At 39.4% G+C, this 20,535-nt stretch overlaps 3 protein-coding genes across 12 annotated transcripts; 2 read left to right on the top strand and 1 right to left on the bottom strand.

Annotated features, from left to right (window-relative positions):
* Positions 1-63: 63 nt before the first annotated feature.
* LOC9320591 lies at positions 64-12,142 on the top strand. 8 transcript variants are annotated; one of them, XM_021031412.1, is made up of 28 exons: positions 64-233; positions 615-772; positions 1,053-1,141; positions 1,732-1,855; positions 2,366-3,007; positions 3,096-3,464; positions 3,553-3,657; positions 3,759-3,941; positions 4,082-4,223; positions 4,311-4,492; positions 4,579-4,664; positions 4,765-4,813; positions 5,274-5,340; positions 5,439-5,920; positions 6,021-6,120; positions 6,372-6,505; positions 6,715-6,782; positions 6,877-7,093; positions 7,333-7,548; positions 7,649-7,804; positions 7,878-7,931; positions 8,013-8,221; positions 8,363-8,426; positions 8,686-9,005; positions 9,344-9,527; positions 9,628-11,640; positions 11,736-11,807; positions 11,932-12,142. In XM_021031412.1, exons 2-28 carry the CDS (start codon positions 698-700, stop codon positions 11,950-11,952), a joined length of 6,423 nt encoding a protein of 2,140 aa, XP_020887071.1. In that variant the 5' UTR covers positions 64-233; positions 615-697; the 3' UTR covers positions 11,953-12,142. The 8 variants fall into 8 exon arrangements, with proteins under 8 accessions (XP_020887071.1, XP_020887063.1, XP_020887065.1 ...); XM_021031404.1 differs by having other exon boundaries at positions 127-233; positions 625-772; positions 6,369-6,505; XM_021031406.1 differs by having other exon boundaries at positions 128-233; positions 6,369-6,505.
* Positions 12,143-12,318: 176 nt separating this feature from the next.
* On the top strand, positions 12,319-14,707 carry LOC9318498 (BTB/POZ domain-containing protein At3g05675). The gene is made up of 3 exons (XM_021031417.1): positions 12,319-12,662; positions 12,957-13,003; positions 13,089-14,707. The coding sequence occupies exons 2-3, from the start codon at positions 12,992-12,994 to the stop codon at positions 14,403-14,405; spliced, it is 1,329 nt and encodes a 442-aa protein (XP_020887076.1). The 5' UTR covers positions 12,319-12,662; positions 12,957-12,991; the 3' UTR covers positions 14,406-14,707.
* Positions 14,708-15,382: 675 nt separating this feature from the next.
* Positions 15,383-19,592, bottom strand: LOC9320590. Of its 3 annotated transcripts, XM_021031415.1 has the most exons (5): positions 19,457-19,592; positions 17,522-19,105; positions 16,565-17,174; positions 16,241-16,471; positions 15,383-15,804 (listed from the first exon to the last, which is right to left on the bottom strand). In XM_021031415.1, the coding sequence occupies exons 2-5, from the start codon at positions 18,935-18,937 to the stop codon at positions 15,533-15,535; spliced, it is 2,529 nt and encodes an 842-aa protein (XP_020887074.1). In that variant the 5' UTR covers positions 18,938-19,105; positions 19,457-19,592; the 3' UTR covers positions 15,383-15,532. The 3 variants fall into 3 exon arrangements, with proteins under 3 accessions (XP_020887074.1, XP_020887072.1, XP_020887073.1); XM_021031413.1 differs by having other exon boundaries at positions 16,241-17,174; XM_021031414.1 differs by lacking the exon at positions 19,457-19,592 and adding an exon at positions 19,204-19,378 and having other exon boundaries at positions 16,241-17,174.
* Between the last annotated feature and the right edge of the window lie 943 nt (positions 19,593-20,535).

The raw sequence follows: 20,535 nt of genomic DNA, 5'->3' as shown, positions 1-20,535 counted from the left end.
AATGATTAATAAAAGAATTTAGAGAGCAATTTTATTATTATTTAATTATTTGATATTGGTTTAAATCGAGAAGAGCCTTTTTCGTTAAGCATAACCGGGCCAACCCTAAAAAGCTTAACGCCGGTTAAACAAAAAAAAGAGCCAACCGCCGGATAAACCAAAAAAAACAACGGCGTTTGTTGTTGTTCTTCTTCTCCTTCTTCAACCTGCGTCGTACTCTCTCGAATTCCCAGGTAAGCTACTTCGATTCATACTCTTATTCGCATTCCTCTTGTGACTTCGTTTCTAAACGCAGATTTTCTCCTTTTTCTAAGGTCTGTGTCGATCCCAAAGTAGAGAAATTAAACCTAATTGTTCCCGTTTTATTGTAGAACTACTTTTTTTTTTTTGATAACTACTTTACATATAGATTTAAGTCGTGATCTAGCTGTCGAGAGGCTCTGTGCAGTTGCATGATTCGCATACCCTTAGAAACGGGCTTTGCTTAGTGATGTTTCGGATGTGAGCTCTATATGCGAATGTGATAGAAAAATTTTGTGGGTTAGTGAATTTGTTTTAAGTTGTGTATTTGTCTCTGATTTCTCTATTTCGGAAGCATCATTTGATAATCTCAGATTTTAGCAGTCAGGCTGAATCAATTTTATGTTGACCTAAGAGACTTACGCAATTCAAGAAGACCACCAATCATTCTGGAGGCATGGTACGATCTGAGCCTTGTGTTCTGTTCGCTCAGACCTTTGTTCATCCTCAATTGGACGAATATGTCGACGAGGTAACCTTTATCTTTAGTTTGTGATACACTTGGAATACTGCCCTGTTCTTTTTGCTGAGCTTCTAGGGAGTATCTATGTTGAGTTGGATTAGGGTTCTCTTTTATCTGAGTCTCTGAAACCTGGTAGAAAATGCTTAGGTGAATAGTTATTACTGACTACTTGTACGGGATTGGTCGGAACAAGTATTACATGTGGTGGTTTTGTCATTCGATGTCAGAAGTTACTTGTTTGGTTTCACGCTTCTGAGGATTTGTTTTATGTTTTCTTTAATTCTTATAGGTGATATTTGCTGAGCCAGTAATCATCACAGCTTGCGAATTTTTGGAGCAGAATGCTTCCTCATCTTCTCAAGCTGTTTCTCTTGTCGGGTATGTTCTTTTTTGACTTTGTATTCTTCTATTTCTTTCTTGATCTTAACTATTGAGGATCTTGAAGTAGTAATACCCACCATTAGAAGTCTTGTTGAAATGCATGGTCCTATATTCTCGACTCTGTATCTGTGATCTCTATTGAATCTTTGATGTTAAGCCTTGTTTTGGATGTAAGAGTACACGATTAGCTATTTTCTTGTCACTGGAAGGGAGAATGATAAGAAACCTAAATTTGTGTAGAAATTCTGAAAAACCCGAACTTGTAACTGCAACAAAAAACTGAACTTTGCAGACATGATATTTTGAAACAGTGGTTTAGTTGAAATGTCAAGACTCTAAAGTTCAGCTCCTTTTTCATTAATAAACTTCGGTTTTAGTCACTTTCAGAGAAATCTAGATTTCGAGTCAATTCGTCTTATAGAAACAAAAATAGTGAAGGGGTATTGTAGCTGAACCACTTGTAGTTAGATTTTCAGCTAAAATGCCAGCTTTATGTTCTTTGTGAGTGACTTAGAGTCCGACAACATTTCTTGAGCGTGGGTGATGTCTATGGTTGGTTATCTAAATGTTGACAATATTTTCGTTAGGGCAACTTCACCTCCTTCATTTGCATTGGAAGTGTTCGTTCGATGTGAAGGAGAATCAAAATTTAAGCGACTTTGTAATCCTTTTCTTTACACTCCTTCAGCGCCCTACCCTTTGGAAGTGGAGGTAACTGCTAAACTTGATTTATCTTCAAATTGATTTTTGTTTCTTTTCCCTTTCATGTCTTTTCGGTTCTTGGAATTGATTAGTTTGGTATTCTGCGACTGATGCTGGTAACAACATTTGGGAATGGTTCTTATGTACATTTCCTGTCCTTAGACCATAGTTATTGGCTACCATTAGGAACAAGGAGCTGTTAGCTGGAAATATGGCTTATAGATGTACATACTCCCTTAGAGATGTGTATATATGTAAATTGCTAGATCTTATATTTGTCTTTTGATAAAAGGGGTGGCATAATAGAGGGAGTCAATAACTTGTTGTAGGTGATAAGGGGTTTAGTTTGGGTTGGGAATGAGCGGGGTTTAGAGTTTTGAATACCTTTTAATTAAGCCATCTTGTGTGTCAAAAGGCAGACGTTCAGCCTCCCTCTATGCTACCAGAAAAGTGGTCAATCATTCCCATTTGCAGGTTTCAGTTCCTTGCATTACTTGACTTTTCTCATCAAAATTGCAGGCTGTTGTAACAAACCATCTGGTGGTTAGAGGCAGCTATCGAAGTTTGAGCTTGATCGTCTATGGGAACATCGTGAAAGATTTGGGGCAGTACAATATCATTCTTGAAGGTCGTTCTGTAACTGATATTGTGAGTTCCACTGAGGGTAATCTTGAGGACTTGCCATTGGTACTGCACTCAGTTAACAGAACAATAGAGGAATGTCTATCCTCTCTAGACATAGTATCTCTCCCCCTCGCTACTGTAGATGTGCCTGTGGAAGTAAAGCGATTGTTGCAGCTGCTGCTAAAAGTCTTTGATAAGCTAGCTACTAGTGATGTAGTAAATAAATTTGTGGATACGGTAGTGTCTGGGGTCTCGTCTTATGTCACAGACAATGTAGATTTCTTTTTAAAGAATAAGAATTGTCCGGCCGTGGCCAGTTCCGTAGATTCTGGGTTATTTCATGATATAATTGACAAGGTTAAGAAAGATATTCTTGATCTCAATGAAATTCAAGAATCAGATGTGGCACTAGGAGTGTTCAGTTTTCTTGAATCAGAGACTTGTTTGGCTACTTCACAACAATTGGTTGATATGTTGAGCCCATATATTCAGTTTGAAAGAGATTCCTTATGTACTGTCCTTCCACAGCTTTCAAAGGTATTACATTTTCGTTTTAGCTCTCACACTCTGGTGATAGAAGTTTCTAATATTAATAGATTAATTGTTGTTAATTTTCTCATTTCAGGGAAAAGCCACTCTTTTGGGTTTAAGTTTGGCCTTCTTATTATGCTCTGGCCGAGAAGGCTGCCTCCAATTTGTCAATTCCGGTGGGATGGATCAACTTGTATATTTCTTTGGTCATGATGTTCAGAATTCTACCACCATTACATTGTTGTTGCTTGGAGTTGTTGAGCAGGCTACACGCCATTCAGTTGGGTGTGAAGGATTTTTAGGTTGGTGGCCTCGTGAGGATGGAAGTATCCCATCTGGGAAGAGTGAGGGCTACTGTCTTCTGTTGAAATTACTTATGCAGAAACCATGCCATGAGATTGCCTCTCTTGCAATTTATATTCTTCGTCGTTTGAGAATTTACGAGGTTATATCAAGATATGAGGTACTCTCCATATTAAGAATCTTGTGTTGTTGGCATTATGTTGATAGGCCCTTTATGTTAATACTGTTACTAATATTCTGTCTATCAGTTTGCAGTGTTGTCAGCATTGGAAGGTCTCTCCAATTCTCATGCGGCTGCAACTCATAATCTGGATATGCTATCTGATGCTAAGTCACAACTTCAAAAGCTCCAGGTTTGTTTCTGCTTATAATTTCATGTGATTTGCTCGCTTATAAAATCAGTAAACCAACCATTTAATATTCTGACTGGTGTTACTGCTGACTATCAATTCAGAACCTGATGAAGTCACTTGGATCAGTTGAAGATCCCTCACCATCAGCCTACGCAGAAAGAAGTTTGGTTTCTGATCATTCGGAAGGCTGGTTGTCATACAAAGCCACGAGTAAACTAACTGCTTCATGGGCATGTCCGTTTTATAGCTCTGGAATTGATTCGCACATGTTGGCACTTCTGACGGTAAATCATTTGGTTAAATTAGTCTTTGACTTAGACATTTTAGCACTATTTTAGTTGCTAAATATGTGGCGTGTCAGAAATCAAATTTTTTTAGAGGGTCTAATTAATAAACCTTACTTGAAGCGTCTGACAATGCACAGGAGCGGGGTTTTCTTCCTTTGTCAGCAGCACTTCTCTCAATGCCTGGATTGCATTCTAAAGTTGGAGACCTTATGGATGTCTTTACTGATATCGCAATGTTTATTGGCAACATAATTCTTTCATTGATGTTTTCACGCACAGGTATTCTTATTTAACTTCCCCACTAGCACAGACTTGAGGATTATGTGCATTAGAGTTGTAATACAGCCTGTATCTTCTGTTTTCCAGGATTGAGCTTTTTGCTACATCATCCTGAACTGACTGCTACAATAATACAATCTCTGAAGGGATCCGTCGATCTGAACAAGGAGGAGTGTGTCCCCCTCCACTATGCTTCAATTTTAATATCCAAGGGTTTTACTTGCAGCTTACTGGAAATTGGAATAAATCTTGAGATGCATTTGAGGGTGGTGGGTTCATTTTACCATAAAGGGCACATCCTTTACATTCGTAGATTTATACTTGTATCCTACTATTTCTTACATACTTTATTCAGGTGAGTGCGGTAGATCGTTTGCTCAAGTCGACACAACAAACAGAAGAATTTCTATGGATTTTATGGGAGTTGCGTGATGTTTCTAGGTGATAAATGTTTTGCTGTCATGTCTCGGTTTGCCAAAATCTGCTTTTGTTTGTCTTTGCCTTCTTTTGAAATTAACTGGAAGGCACCCTGCAAGTGCAGGTCTGATTGTGGGCGTGAAGCTTTATTGACGTTAGGTGTTTTTCCAGAGGTATGAATCTGGATCCAGGAAAAAGAATATACTTCTGCTCTTTTTCTTCATTGTGGTCTCTCACAATTTATGATAAACTTGTCTGAAATGAATTCATAATTCTCATTCCCCCCTGCTTTCCTTCTGAAGCTGATAAATGGTAAAACAATGGTGAAGAAATGACACACATTTGATTGTTTAAAAAATCATGTGTTTTTTAGCTACCTTCACAAAATTTAAACCTTTGGTTATAATGGGAACTTTCTGGGAGATTAGTGGAAGAATGTGTTACATCTGTGGTCCCCTATGCTGGTCATGTAAACTTTGACTATAACAAAATTGTTAATCTCTTTGTTTCTTGTGCAAACTCTGTTAGTGTTCTAATTCATTATTGTTAATTCACTTGTTCGTAGTGGTGTAAATTGTATTGGAGCAGGGATACTCGTGGTTTTCACTAATATACTTTATTGTTCTCTTTTAGGCTTTAGTAGTCTTGATTGAAGCTTTGCATTCAGCCAAGGATATGGAGCCAGCAGTTGAAAATAGTGGTATCGTTGCTGCTTTATCTCTGAATTTACTACCTTGGCATAGTCTTTTGGTTATCTTCTTTTAAAACCTCTTACTTGCTTAACGTTCTCATTCTCAGGAATTTCACCGCTTAATCTAGCAATATGTCACTCAGCTGCTGAGATTTTTGAGGTCATAGTCTCTGACTCAACTGCATCATGCTTGCATGCTTGGATTGAACATGCCCCAGTCCTTCATAAGGCCTTGCATACTTTGTCACCGGGTGGTTCTAATCGAAAAGATGCTCCTTCACGATTACTTAAATGGATTGATGCGGGTGTGGTTTATCACAAGCATGGTGTAGTTGGCCTTTTACGTTATGCTGCTGTCTTGGCTTCTGGAGGGGACGCCCAATTATCATCATCAAGCATCCTTGCACTGGATTTAACACAGGCTGAGAATGGTGCTGGAGAATCAACAAATGTCTCTGAGATGAACGTCCTAGATAATCTTGGAAAAGTTATCTTTGAGAAATCTTTCGAAGGTGTTAACCTTTCTGATTCATCAATTTCACAGTTGACAACAGCACTTCGAATTTTAGCGCTGATTTCAGATAATTCAGTATGTTATCTTTCCCCATATTTTTTTCCAGAAATTACTTTTTCTTTCAGATGCTGTAGTCTTCTTATTTAAGTGTTCTGAAATGCTGTGCTTTGTACAGACTGTTGCTGCTGCTTTATATGACGAGGGTGCGGTTACAGTTGTGTATGCTATCTTGGTCAACTGCAGCTTCATGTTTGAGAGGTCGTCGAATATTTATGGTAAACTACTGTCTATTCTGTGCTTTTATCCAACTCCTCTATTGCTGCTACCATTTGACTCTTAAATTTAGACGTGACGATAAGAGATGCTGGGAAGAGTTTAAATCACCCACTGGCTAGATATCCGTTTTTTATATTTATCCTTTCAAAAACTTTCTTCTTATTGGTTCACGATGTTTCAGCTACTTTTCATCAATCGTTTGATGATTATAGGTGACACTCAACTAGTTCTTTTGTTTTGGGCTTAGCAGATTATCTGGTCGATGACGATCATGGATGCAGTTCTATTTCTGACTTTTTGTCTGAACGTAATCGTGAGCAAAGCTTGGTGGACCTGTTAATTCCTTCCCTCGTCCTCTTGATATCTGTTCTGCAAAGACTACAGGTCTGTTGCTTTAAACACTATTAGTTTTTTCATCATGTATCAGCAACAAATGATTTGATTCTGCGGAATAAATTTGATTAAAATCTTCTCTCAAAAGCCATAGCTTCTTAAGTTCTGCCTTTATCTTACTTTGTTGAGACTCTATAATTGCGGGCTTATGCGTCTTCACTATCCCCTCTGGTCATTGACATTGTCTTTGCTGTCTAAAGGGAACTAAGGAGCAGTATAGAAACACCAAACTGATGAAGGCACTCCTAAGGCTACATCGGGAAGTCAGGTGAGTTACTTTTCTTTTGTTTTAGTAGTATTAATCACGTGTATGTTTTATACAAAGTTAAGCTTTGAGCCATGATGGTTTTTTTTCTTTCCAGCCCGAAGCTAGCTGCTTGTGCAGCTGACTTGTCCTCCCATTATCCGGACTCTGCTCTTGGCTTTGGAGCAGTGTGCCACCTCATTGTGTCCGCCCTTGTCTGCTGGCCAGTTTATGGATGGATTCCTGGACTATTCCACACTCTTCTTTCGGGTGTCCAGACGTCTTCTGTTCCTGCCTTGGGTCCAAAGGAGACCTGTAGTTTCCTCTGCATTCTAGTATGGAAATCTTACACTTCCGCTAATTATTTTTTACTTGGTGTTTGTGATGGCATGCACTATTCATATCATTGTGAGAAAATTAACATATATTTCCAGCCGAATAGATATGAATCATCTGAACGTTTGTGATGGAATTTTGTTCATGTGTTTTGTAGTCATTTAATGTAAACGGTAGCAACTGGAAGATCCCCATTTATTGTCTAATACTTTATTCTTCATGTATTTCTCATTGCAAGACCGATATTCTCCCTGAAGAAGGAGTCTGGTTTTGGAAGAGTGGCATGCCCTTATTAAGTGGTCTCAGAAAGTTGGCGGTTGGGACATTGATGGGTCCACAGAAGGAGAAACAGATCAACTGGTATCTGGAGGCTGGTCCTCTTGAAAAGCTGATAAACCATTTGACTCCTAATCTTGAAAAGATTGCAAAGATTATCCAACATCATGCAGTATCTGTATGTTCTTCTATATCTTGTTCGCTCCAGTGTTTCTCTGCTGCTTTTGCTTTTGTTATCATTTATTCAGCATGATTTGGACTGTCTTATTTTCAAACAGGCATTGGTGGTCATTCAGGATATGCTTCGGGTTTTCATAGTTCGTATTGCATGTCAAAGGGTTGAGCATGCTTCTATCCTTCTGAGGCCCATATTTTCATCTATCAGAGATGGTATTTTGGATCAGTCATCAACAAGAAACACTGAAGCTTATATGGTGTTTGTTCAGCCTCTCTAACTCGCTGTCTATGTTACTGCTGCTCCTAACCAGTCTCATTACCCTCTTTCAGGTCTACAGATATCTTAATTTTCTGGCTAGTTTATTAGAGCACCCGCATGCTAAGGTCATACTCTTTGCCTCACGATCATAGTTTTCTTTCACTTTTTTTTTGTTTCTTTTTTCACCTGAAATTTATTCACGTCAGGGATTACTCTTAGAGGAGGGTATTGTTCAACTCCTTGTGGAAGTTCTGGAAAGATGTTATGATGCCACTTATCCAAGTGAAAACAGGGTTCTAGAGTATGGAATTGTGTCCGAGTCTAGTGTGATTCAGTGGTGTATTCCAGCTTTCAGATCGATCTCACTGCTATGTGATTCACAAGTGCCTCTCTTGTGCTTTCAGAAGAAAGAGCTGTAAGTGTGTTTTCTGCAGGCTTGCTTAACATTACCATTTTTGGGTGCCATTTATAACATGGAACCTAATTGTACTAGTATTACCTTATCTAGATCACATTTTATCTCTATTCGATTTTTTATTTATATTAAATTGTACAGATTGGCCAGTTTGAGTGCAAAAGATTGTGCATTGATTTTACCCTTTGTGCTGAAGTTCTGCCAGGTATATCAAAATTTGTCAACATTGTTGTGATCTATGTTTATCAACTGTTTTACAGATGTTATTACGTTTGTGTTCTTCTTATGTTGCTCATCTAGTCCCTTGGAGATATAATAAAATTGCTGCAAATTATGCTACTGGTTATAAATTATGATTGTTTGTGGCAATAGATTCTGAAATATCGATGACTCTTCTAAGAGATATCTTTGTGATATTTCCTTACCAAACTATGATTACGAAGTAAGATTTTCTTTTTTTACAGGTCTTGCCTGTTGGCAATGAGCTATTATCTTGTCTCGGCGCTTTCAAAGACCTGATCTCATGTGGTGAAGGTCAAGATGGTCTGGTTTCACTTTTGTTTCAATTGTTTTCTGGTGCCGAAGAACCTGTATCTGAAAGGTGGTGTGACACTCATAATTTGAGTCTCGATCAACTAGAAATGAAGAAAAATCCCCCTTTTCTATCTTGCTGGATCAAGTTATTGAACTCAATTAATTCAAAAGATGGTTTGTCTAGTCTTGCAATTAAGGCAGTAAACGTTCTGAGCGTGGGCTCCATCAGATTATGCCTTGATGGTAAAAGGTGACTCCCAGACTCTTCATAATCTACTAAATTCCTGCTCACCCAATTTAACACGAATTTGATAGGATTTTTTAGTCTGATAGGCGACGTGTCCTTGTATGCCATCTTGACTACGTATGTGGATAGAAACATAATGTCCGCTGATGCCACTTAGTTTAAGTTGGTGCATACATTTTAGTTAATCTGGTTTTGCTCAATTGATATAAGCCTAAGAATCATCAAGTAGAAGATGTGCTTAGTAGTACTTCCAACTAGTTCAAACCATTCCTTTAACATATATATATGTATATATTTAACGCATCAATTAAACTCTAGTCTAATTTTCTTCATCTTTCCAGTTTGAACTCGAGGAAGGTTGCAGGACTAAAATCCCTCTTTGGCCTTCCAAGTGAGTTTAGTGGTACAGACACTTTTAGAGAGGAAAATATTGGTTTGATTGAACAAATGGTGACATTGTTGAGTTCAACGACTTCTGGATCTGATAGTTCCGAAACAGCTGAGATGAAGCCCTATTTGCATGAGGTACGGACTACTCATGCCTGCTTTTTCTTGCATCATTCATCCACTTCTTTTGTTGTTTTCCTCTTGACACTGACTTCCTATTCTCTTTGTGGATTTGAAGGCATCTCGGTCGTTGCTGTCGTTGCTAAAAGACGGGAATATTGATGATATTATCTCCTGCAAAGGTGTTCTTGTTTCTCCTGGGAATTTTGATATGGATGATTTGGACTCTGAAAACATTGAGGACGATCTCTATCAAAGAGGACTTGAAGACAAGTTCTGGTGGGAATGTCCAGAAACATTACCTGAGCGTCTGCCCCAGTCATCTCTCCCTGCGAAAAGGAAACTATCAACTTTGGAGAGCTCTAGCAGGCGTGCTAAAGGCGAAAACTCTTCTGTTGACATACCGACCCAAAATTCAGTTCACCGGGCGCTGGGTTCTTTATCCCTTCCTCCTGCTCCCACACGTAGAGATACCTTTAGGCAGCGCAAGCCGAATACCAGCAGGCCTCCCTCTATGCATGTAGATGATTATGTTGCTAGGGAAAGGAGTGTTGATACAGCTGGTAATTCTAATGCAATAACCATTTCTCGAGCAGGATCTAGCAGTGGTAGACCTCCATCTATTCATGTTGATGAGTTTATGGCCAGACAGAGAGAACGAGGCCAAAATCCATCCACCATTGTGGTTGGAGAGGCTGTTGTGCAAGTGAAAAATCCTACTCCTGCTAGAGATTCTGAAAAAGTTGCAGGTAAACCTAAACAATTCAAAGCCGATCCTGATGATGATCTACAAGGAATAGATATAGTGTTTGATGGTGAGGAGTGTGAAGGACCTGATGACAAGTTGCCATTTCTTCAGCCCGATGAGAACCTTATGCAGCCTTCTCCTGTCATGGTTGAACAAAACTCTCCTCACTCCATTGTTGAAGAAACCGAGAGTGATGCAAATGGAAGTAGTCAATTCTCTCACATGGGCACACCAGTGGCATCTAATGTTGACGAAAACGTTCAGAGCGAATTTTCATCAAGGATTTCAGTTTCACGCCCTGATATGTCGTTGATTCGGGAACCAAGCATTTCTTCAGACAGAAAATTTGTTGAGCAAGCAGACGAATCAAAGAAAATGGCCCCTCTAAAGAGTGCCGGCATATCTGAATCTGTGTTTGTACCTGCTTACAACATGCCAGGATCTTCAGGACAAAATTTGATTGATCCTAGAGTGGGTCCTCAGGGGTTCTATTCAAAGAGTAGTCAGCAACACACGGGCCATATTCATAGTGGATTCAGTGGTCGGGGGGTTTATGAACAGAAAGTGATGCCAAACCAGCCTCCTTTACCCTTAGTGCCACCTCAATCAGTCTCACCTGTGATACCACATTCCTCTGATTCTCTTTCTAATCAATCCTCCCCTTTTATTAGTCATGGAACACAATCTTCAGGAGGACCCATCCGGCTTACGCCACCCCTCCCTTCAGCAATGCCCCAGTACTCATCTAACCCATATGCCTCGTTACCACCAAGGACATCTACAACTCAATCTTTTGGATACAGCCAGGCAGGCGTAGGTACCACTGAACAACAACAGAGTGGGCCAGTCATTGATCATCAGTCTGGCAATTTATCTGTTTCAGGTACCGGAATGATCTCTTACCCTCCCCACACTTTAATGTCAGCCCATAATTTTAGCAGGCCATCATCTCTCCCTGTGCCATTCTATGCAAATCCTTCGCATCAAGGAGGTGATAAGCCGCAAACTATGTTGTCGGTTCCCTCCATCCCTCAATCACTAAATCCACAGTCCATCCCTCAGCTGCAATCGATGCAGCTTTCACAGTTACAACGCCCTATGCAGCCTCCTCAGCATGTTAGACCACCCATACAGATATCTCAACCATCAGAGCAAGGAGTATCAATGCAAAACCCATTTCAGATTCCAATGCATCAGATGCAGATGATGCAACAGACGCAAGTCCAGCCGTACTATCACACTCCTCAACAGCAAGATCTCTCTCAGGTGCAGCAACAGCCACAGCATCATGCTGTTCAAGGTCAGCAAGGAGCTGGGACTTCTCAGCAACAAGACTCTGGAATGTCATTACATGATTACTTCAAGTCTCCAGAAGCCATTCAGGTTTGTAATCCACATCCTTGGTAATGATACACATTTGTTTTGTTTAGTAGTATTTCGTGCCACAGCTGACCATAATTCTTTAAACTCCTCTTCAGTCTCTATTAAGTGACCGTGACAAGCTGTGTCAGCTTCTGGAACAACATCCAAAGTTAATGCAGATGCTTCAGGTTGTTTTCTAAACCGATTTGTTTACTTGTTTTTAGGTGCTTTTTGAAAGCATCATCAAACCTTTCGTGTGATTCTTGTAGAGTTACACTGAAATGGTTTTTTGTTCTTTGTTGGTTGTGACAGGAAAAACTTGGGCAGCTATGAGGAGATAGAGACTTTTCAGCAAATACATCACTTTGCTTACTAGTCGCTTTTCTATTTCTGTAATGTTTAATAACATGTACATTGTTTCAGTTAATATGTAGACAAAAGCGGTAATAGGTATCGCTTTCTGTTGTTGTTTAGTCATATTCATGTACATTAGCAAGAAAACAAACTCCTCCTTCAAGTTCAAGTCTTGTTTTTTTTTCTCAAAGCAACAAGCCTGTATTTGTAAGCCACGAGCATAAGACTTGATTAGGGAAGTAACACACATTGAGGACTTAACAAGCTTTATATTTATAATCCTTTAATGTAACATTAACATACATGATAACAGTAATTGAAGGAATTACAGTGACTAAAATAATAAAACCTTGAAAAGGCCTTAAAGCCCCAAAAGAACATTTGAAATCTACCCCACTAAATGACCCAACAAGATTTTAGCCGAATGTGAATTGAAAAAAAAAAAAACACAAAAAGAAGAAAGATTTGTCCTTTGAGCCCAGCAAATTTCTGACACACATCATCAAGATCTTGTACCAACGGGGAAAAAGAAAGAATATTGTAGAGAAGAGAGAGAGAAAGCGAAAGAGATCGGGTGGAGTTTGGATGATATCAGAGTTGTCCGTAGATGCAATAAGATTAATGCTCTAGTTTTTTTTAGTCCTCTTGGGAGAAGTACCATTGAGAATCTTACAGATTCAACATTTAGGGTACTGTTCTCTCTGGTAAATTTAGCAAGCAAAAAGATGATGTCTTTCTATATCTAGGGCTGAGTTCGTATACTAACCAATTCGTCCTAATTGAAAGTTGCTTGCTTTATGTACTCGTTGTTTAGTGAACTTGCATTTCTGTACTCGATCGTATTCATCTCTGCACTCGCTCATACTTGTGTGAAATGATGAATGTTTTGCTGAGTTTATGTTTGGTTTTCTGGGTTTTAGGCTGCAAATTTTTGTAAATGGATCTCATTTCTTGCTCTCTTTTCATGGTGATTATCTATTCAGGTGCCTGAAATACATAACAATCCAGCTTTTGCTCTATGGAGCCTCGTGTAAGTATATACTAAACAAAGATGATTTACTGATTTGTGGGTTTTTGTTTAATTGCTGAAAATGTTCCTTTTCTTTTTTCGACAGGATAATCAAGCCGAGGCTTCATATACATTTGGTGATCGATCGAGCAGTGACATAGTTGTTAGACTTAGAAACGAAGAAGGCCGTGATGATTGGATCTATTGCCATTCCAAGATCCTTAGTCAGAAAAGCCAGTATTTCGCTGACCGCCTCTCTGATAAATGGCCCACTTGCAAGATTCTTGATTCACGCTACTGTGTTGAGGTCATCTGTCAAGAATCAGACTATGATCATCATATCAATCTCTTAAGACTTCTCTATCTTGTCTCTGATGGTGTCCATGAGGATAACTTGTGTCATAATGTGAAAAGTGCGTTGGGGATTCTCTGTGTCGCTAAAGAACTTTGTTGCCCTCAGATTGTCACTGCTTGTGTGAACTACTTGGAAGCTGTTCCATGGGAAGAAGGCGAAGAGGAAGAGATTCTGCGGACTGTACCGAGAATTGGATCAGAAGCAGAGCCGATTCTTGCCCGTCTCCAACCAGTTGATCAGTCCGCTGTTACTGAAATCTTTGTATCGGCTTTTAGGTTTGCTACTTCGTCCCCGCCTTTGCCCTTGGGTGACATAAAATCCTCGGCTCAAGAACAGATTGAGTATATGATAACCGAAGATGACGATGCACCGTTGTTGATTGCTGATGAAGAAGTCAAGCTTGAAGTAAATGAATGTGTAAAGAGCCTGTTTGGTAGATTCTTCCAATGTCTAGAAGAAACCTCTTTCAAACCCGTCGAGTCTGAGGTTATTAACAAAAAGGGGTCTTTTAGGATGGTTCTTTCAGATTTGTCGTGGGCTTTTCAGATATTAACAAAGATGGAAGTGGTTAGAGATTTTGTTATAACATGGGTTGACATATCTGAGAAGTTAGTTAAGGTAGTTGAGCAGTTGGAAACAACAGTTGCAGAGACTGTTGAGATAAGAGTCAAGGTCATTGAGGTGACTGCAAAAGTCATAGAGGCCATCGGTTATGGAACAGTGATATTGCCAACAGCGAAAAGGCTTGAGATGGTAAAACTATGGCTTCCATTTGTAAGAAACACAAAGCCACTTGTTGACTCACCGGTTACTGAAGATGAGGAGAATGGTACTGTGAGATATAAAATTGATGGAGAGATATGGCAAGCTTTAGAATCTTCCTTTGTATCGATAATTCTGGCATTGCCATCTGCAGACCAAGCTGAGATATTAACTGAATGGTTAGGCAAGAACGGGTTGTATCCGGATTTGACAGAAGCTTTCGAGGTTTGGTGTTACAGATCAAAAGTCGCAAAGAGAAGATTGGGTTTGCTCGGGGGCGAGGAAGATGAGAACGGTATGTCTTAACTCGCTTCCTGGGCACTGAATGAAGAAAGAGTAACATTTAGTTTTTTGTTGTTGTGTAGATGTCTGTCTTTTAACCCTTTTTGTGTGTTCTCTGTCAAATCCTTCATATTATCCATTGGCAGTTTCCACAAATCTGTAAATACTGTTGACAAAGATCTTGTCTTCTTTTAATCGGTAAGAGGTATTTCCTACTAAAATTAAATCTGTAGAATGATCTATCGTCCTATCGATTACTTCTGGTTTTGCTGTAAACTCAGGTCCCATTTTGATCTCTAATAAACAACACTCTTGATGACAGTTTATATAGAGAAGAGGCGGCCTCAGTTAGACTGACTATTGTTTAGTTTAGACTGACTATTGTTTAGTTTAGACTTTAGATAAACATTTAATGATTGAAAAGATGGTAGGGGCTGCGCGAACGCAAACCCCCTCTGCCACAAATAATGACGTAGGCTCTTCCTCAAGGGAAGACCTTAAGCATAGCACCCTTCCGGTATGTGCAATGGAAGTCACTAGCCTAGGCCACTCGTCTTCTTGATCGCGAGTTGACCCCGTCCAGGTAAGTGATTTTCTCCGAGGCATGGCTCTCTTATTTATACTCTGTTTTAGAAGCCTCCTTTACTTCTTGTTACCGATGTGGGACTTTTGCTAAACTCCACATTTCCCACCGTTCTAAATTTTAGATTCTCTACTGGGCCGGTCTCTTTGGTGGCCCAAATTCAATTATTTTTACAAAGATGTAAATTGACCCACGTTTGGATCCAACTTTGGGCCGTTCTAACTTTGTGAAGACGCACAGCGTGTCGTATTTTTGTATTAGGCTTAATGAAACGCTACCGTTAAGATCTTTGTGGTGGCCCAAAGTCGATTTATTACTCTACTCGGATTAATGCTACAGGTTGGATCCAACTTGATAAGCTTTTCACATATTCAATAGTTTTTGTGTTTGTTGGACAGTGCATAGTAACAGTGGAACATAAAAAATAAAATTCTTTTTCATTGAAAGATTATCGCACTTGTATCATATACAATGCTAAAAATAAAGGTTCAGGATCTGAACAAAAAGAGGAAAGAAAAAAAAAATTCAATTTTCTAACGAATCTAATAAACAATTGAAGCAAGTGGTTTTAGTGGAGCCCTAGCCTCAACCAATGGGGTTGTCTTGTGTCTAGAATCATTTTAACTACATCTTCTACAAATGAATCAAAACAAGAATAGCAACACCCTTTCATTAGGCTGCTGCTGCTACTACTACTACTGCTGCCAGGTATCATATGATGGTGAGTACACGTCACTGGTGGCGGAACAAGATGGACTTCACTGCTCTCGTGTTCAAGTCCACAAGCTGCCAGTATCGTGTGCATTGAGCACGTGGAAATTTCGTCGAAAGTGGTTTGACCTGAACAAAACAGTGGACGAATACCGAAAAACTACAATCAGAGGGCAGATAAGAGTTAAACCTAAAACATTGTCTCAAGGGCGGAGTTATGCAAAGCAGAAACTAATCAAATAGTTAATGAGTCGTAGATGTGTGTGCCTAAAGCCATAGTCGACATCGAAAATAAGCTAGGCAAATATGTAAGCTACAATCCAAAACTATCTAAGAAGTGTCATGCAGAGAAGAACTAATCCAAGAAGGTCTACACAAAACGTCAATCAAATTGTGTCCCTAGCTCCAAATTTAAGCTAAACCACTAAATTAAAAAACAATACCTAAAGGTAATTCCACTTCACATTTAGAAACTGGAAACAAGACTATAATGTAAATCAAAGAATAGCAGAATATACTAGCCGGGTTAACCAAGAGCATGAAGAGAGAACTGGATTATGTGTACCTAAGTCGATTTGACTGGACAAGTTTTTGAGATGCGCTTTAACTCTTTGTGGCAGTCGTTCTCCTGCCATGGAAGACATTGTGTTTGGCATGTAGCTGTGAAGATGTTGTTGATTACCAAACAAGGGATCACCCTGAGCCAGCCCATGACATAATCCTAAATCGATAGGCCGCTCACCAAGAAATGTATTATTAGACAAACGTCTGAATGCTTCTTGGCTTCCAAATTCATCTAACTTTGGAGACAAAAGCTCAGGGTTATGGGCAGAAATCAATGAATTGTTGTCGGGTAGTCTTTCATCAGAGATTGTATACAATGACACACCTGTTACTTGGTTCGCTGCAGGCTGAGACGGGTCGATTGTTCTGCCATGACCTACTTGTGTAGTCACAAAACCATCACTCGAGTTAGCAATCGATGTTCCACCAGTTCTAGCACCCATATTAATAAGTCTATCACTGTTGATAATATTTTGTATGTGTCTGTGAAGCGTCCTTCTACTTGATAATGTGGTTGCCCCTAAGCCGGATGGAGAAGAACCTTGAACATCACCATTAGGAAGCCTTGGAGAAAATAGGTTCTCTCCATTGAAAAATGGTGTACGTGGGGAGACTAGCAAAGACGCATCTTGATATTGCCCTGAAACTACAAGAGGTGATGGTCTACTGTAAAAGCCACTAACCCTTTGTTGCTCGGATGTATTATGCGTTTGGGAACTAGCTGATCCAAGTGCAACGGGTCTACAACCTTCACAGTACCAGTTTCCTTCAGGTACTTCCCTCCCGAGACCAACACAGTACGTATGGGCAGATGAATCACAAAGATCACAAAGCAACATAAGCCCATCATCATCACCTTGGTGACATTCAGTGCATATTATATTTTCATAGGGATCGAGATAACTCCTCAACTCTTCTTCAGTAGGTTGATAGACCTGCACACAGTAAAATCCCATATAAGAAAATTTATCACACAAGAAGTGACATGGAAACACAACACAACCACGCCCATAGGTTCACAAAAGTTGATAAGGTCTCACTATCATGCATCTAAAGCGTCTAAGTGAGAAAATTGATGTTACTGGCAACTTTTATGTATTGACATGTTAAACCACGACAAGAAGGAATGTCTATTTGGACCTCAAATGTGGAGTGTTGAAAGACATAATGGACGTATTTGGAAAGAAGACCACAACCAACATTCATGGGGATACCAGTATAAGTAATTAGGTAGATCAACTAAAGACACTATAGGCGTAAACCAAGAGTAGTCAAAACAAACCTGATCACGTTCAGGTACAGTTATCACAACTTCTCTCAAATCTACTCCAGGTGTAGATCTTGCAGGCTTACTGATTGTTCTGAACCGCTGCTTGCAGAGCGGGCAGCGAGATTCTACTTTTGACCACTCCATTATGCAAGTGAAACAAAAGTAATGGCTACAGCAGTCCAATGTTCCCTTCAATCTCCGCATGTCTTCCTCAGACAGACAAATCCCACAAACGTTTTTTATCACCTCTCTTTTCACTAGCTTTACCTTCTTTTCACCTTTCTTCACAGGAGGTTTACGAAGCTGAGGCAAATCCTTATTGACTGTGGTTTGTCTTATAGATGATGCATGCTTCACACTACTTCTCAACAAACTACCAGCTTCTATTATCTGCTCTCGTTCCTCCTCCGAGATTGTGTATTCATAATCGGATTCTGCAGAGGATGCAATGTCTGAATCTGATGGCACGGTACGCCGACGCCTTGGCCTTGATGACTTTGTCTTCGCCTTCTTTCTTGCAGGTAGGCAGTCATCTACAAAATCATCATCATCTTCATCAACTCCTCTGTTTGTGTTTTTCCCATGTCTCTTTCTTCCCCTCGTTGAACGGGTTTTTGCAACAGAGCATTTCTTCCTTCTTTTACGACCTTCTCCAGATCTTCGCTTTCGCTTGTTTTTATTACAAACCTTCAGTGACTTTTTGTTACATGCAATTGTTTCTTCCTCCTCTTCCTCATCTAATGAGACATCTTCATCTGCGGTAAAATCTTCATCGCCATCCTCATCCTCATAATCTCCATCATCTTCCTTTTCTGTCTCGTGTGACACATTGTCCTGCTCTTCCAATGCCATCATCCCGTCTTCACCATCATGCAAAGAATTTAAATCCACATTTTCCACATCCCTCTCTTCCTCTTCCTCGCCATCCTCCTCTGGATAGTCTCCATCTTCATCCTCTATCTCATAGAAAACTCTCCTTCGCTTTCCTAAACCTATTCTACTGTGTTTCTCTCCATCCAAAGACCCAACTTTTCCAACAGCCTTCCTTGAATTCCTTATCTCCTCCTCTTCATCATCCGCATCATCAAGATCCACATCCTCGTTGTCAGACACAACTTGGTTCATCTTTCTTGACTTACATCCCGTGATTTTCCGGTTACCACGAGGACCAGTTTTCACTTTTGGCCACTCAACATTCCTCAGCATCACATCTTCCTCTTCCACCTCATCTAACTCCTCAGCTTCCACTGCATCAGACCCATCAAAACCGTCAACGGATGAGGCATACTCCTCCTTGAGATCAGCCTCAGACTCTTCTTCATCCTCGTCGGAAATCACATAATCCTCATCAGATTCATCAGAACCCTTATCCTTAGATCTAACCTTGCTATTAGAATTTCTAGCCCAAAAAGTGTTTCTCTTTCCCATATGCTCCTGAATTTGAGATTAACAATCGCAACAAACCACTAATCTAAATCTAAACCCCCTAAACTCATCAACCAAAACAACAATGATTCCTCTGATTGTTGATCTCCTAAAGATTTATATAGCCTAACCAAATCTCAAACCTCAATTCTCCAATTCAGAGCACCAGATCTGCAAATCAACCCAAAAACAAACAAGAAATCAAGAAACATAATTAAAAATCATAAAAGGTATCGATTTGATTCCGACCATAGAAATTCTACAGTTACCCAAAATTACTTAAATGCTAGTATTTAAATTCCGATCCTATTATAGAAACCAATATCTATCCAAAAGCAGAAACCACCCCCTGGGAACACATCAATTAAATGAATTCCTCAATCTCCCGAGAGAGAGAGAGAGAGAGAGAAAAAAAAAAAGTCAAAACACGAAAAAAACAAAATTAATTTACAGCTCCTATAATATACACAGAGATAGATACATACACAGAACAAGAGAGAAGAAGGGAAAAAAAGAACGAACCTCTCCGATGAAGAAGACGAAGCACTTTTGATATTTCCACTAAATTTGTGAATCGTGATCCTTTTCCCCGCCTTATTTTCCTCTCTATTTACAGCTTTTTTTTTCTTTTTTTTTGGTAATGAGCCAAAATTGGGGAAAGGTATATTGATTTGGTTTTAGACTTTTAGTTAAGAGGCTACGCGTTGGGGAGGTGAGAACTTTTATGTGTAATGACGATATTACCCTCGACCGCTTCTGGTGGCAGTTGCAGCTGCTATTGGGCTTTTTTGACTTTTAATATTTAGTATGATTGCGTGAGCATGTGATGCAGCTATACTCTGTGGTCGAGCGTACTGTATGTTTTGCATCCGACGGTTAGAATCTAATCCCTGGCTTTTTCAAATTAAGGGAATCAATGGGAAACAAACGATTATGAAGTTACTATTTTTAGCAGATATTGATTTTAATGTTTCAGATGAAAATGTAACGGCCAAATATATCCAAAAACCTAAAAGAAGACCAAAAAATTTTACATTACTAAAACCAGGTAATTTTCCCGGGTTACCTTTTTTCACATTCTCAATTTATCGCAAGTATTTTCCTTTATGTTTTCAGCCCAGTGATTTGGAGCATGGATTAAGAAATTCCTTACCTAGAATAGAATTTAGACGATACTAATAAATTTGGTAGGTTTTGAGTTGACTACTTGACTTGCATTTTAGTTTTTTAAAATTTCCATTGCAGTTTTCTATTAGAAATTATCATAGCCCATGTATTACAGAATCGACCAATGGATAAGAAGAGCTTTGGGCCTAAGGCCGACAATTTACTTTTACGAAATTTAATTAGCGTAAGGATTCATTTATTCCTTTTTTCGGCCTATACCTTCTGCCGAAAAAAAACATGTGAAAACGTTTCTTGATGAGTTAACGGCAAAGTAAAGATCAACTAGGTAAGAACTATATATGCAAGGGCTGATTTATGCTATTTAATTACAATAATTTTTTACTTTGTTCTGCAAATAAGAAACCCTAAAATCAGGGAACTGAAGAAAGAAAAACCAAGCAGGATTGTTAGGTGCATTCCGAATTGGGCTAATA

Source organism: Arabidopsis lyrata (genome assembly GCF_000004255.2).
Source record: "Arabidopsis lyrata subsp. lyrata unplaced genomic scaffold ARALYscaffold_3, whole genome shotgun sequence".
Taxonomy (NCBI): Eukaryota; Viridiplantae; Streptophyta; class Magnoliopsida; order Brassicales; family Brassicaceae; genus Arabidopsis; species Arabidopsis lyrata.
Note: the sequence above shows the minus strand (reverse complement) of the source record. Positions and strands in the feature narration are given on the sequence as shown.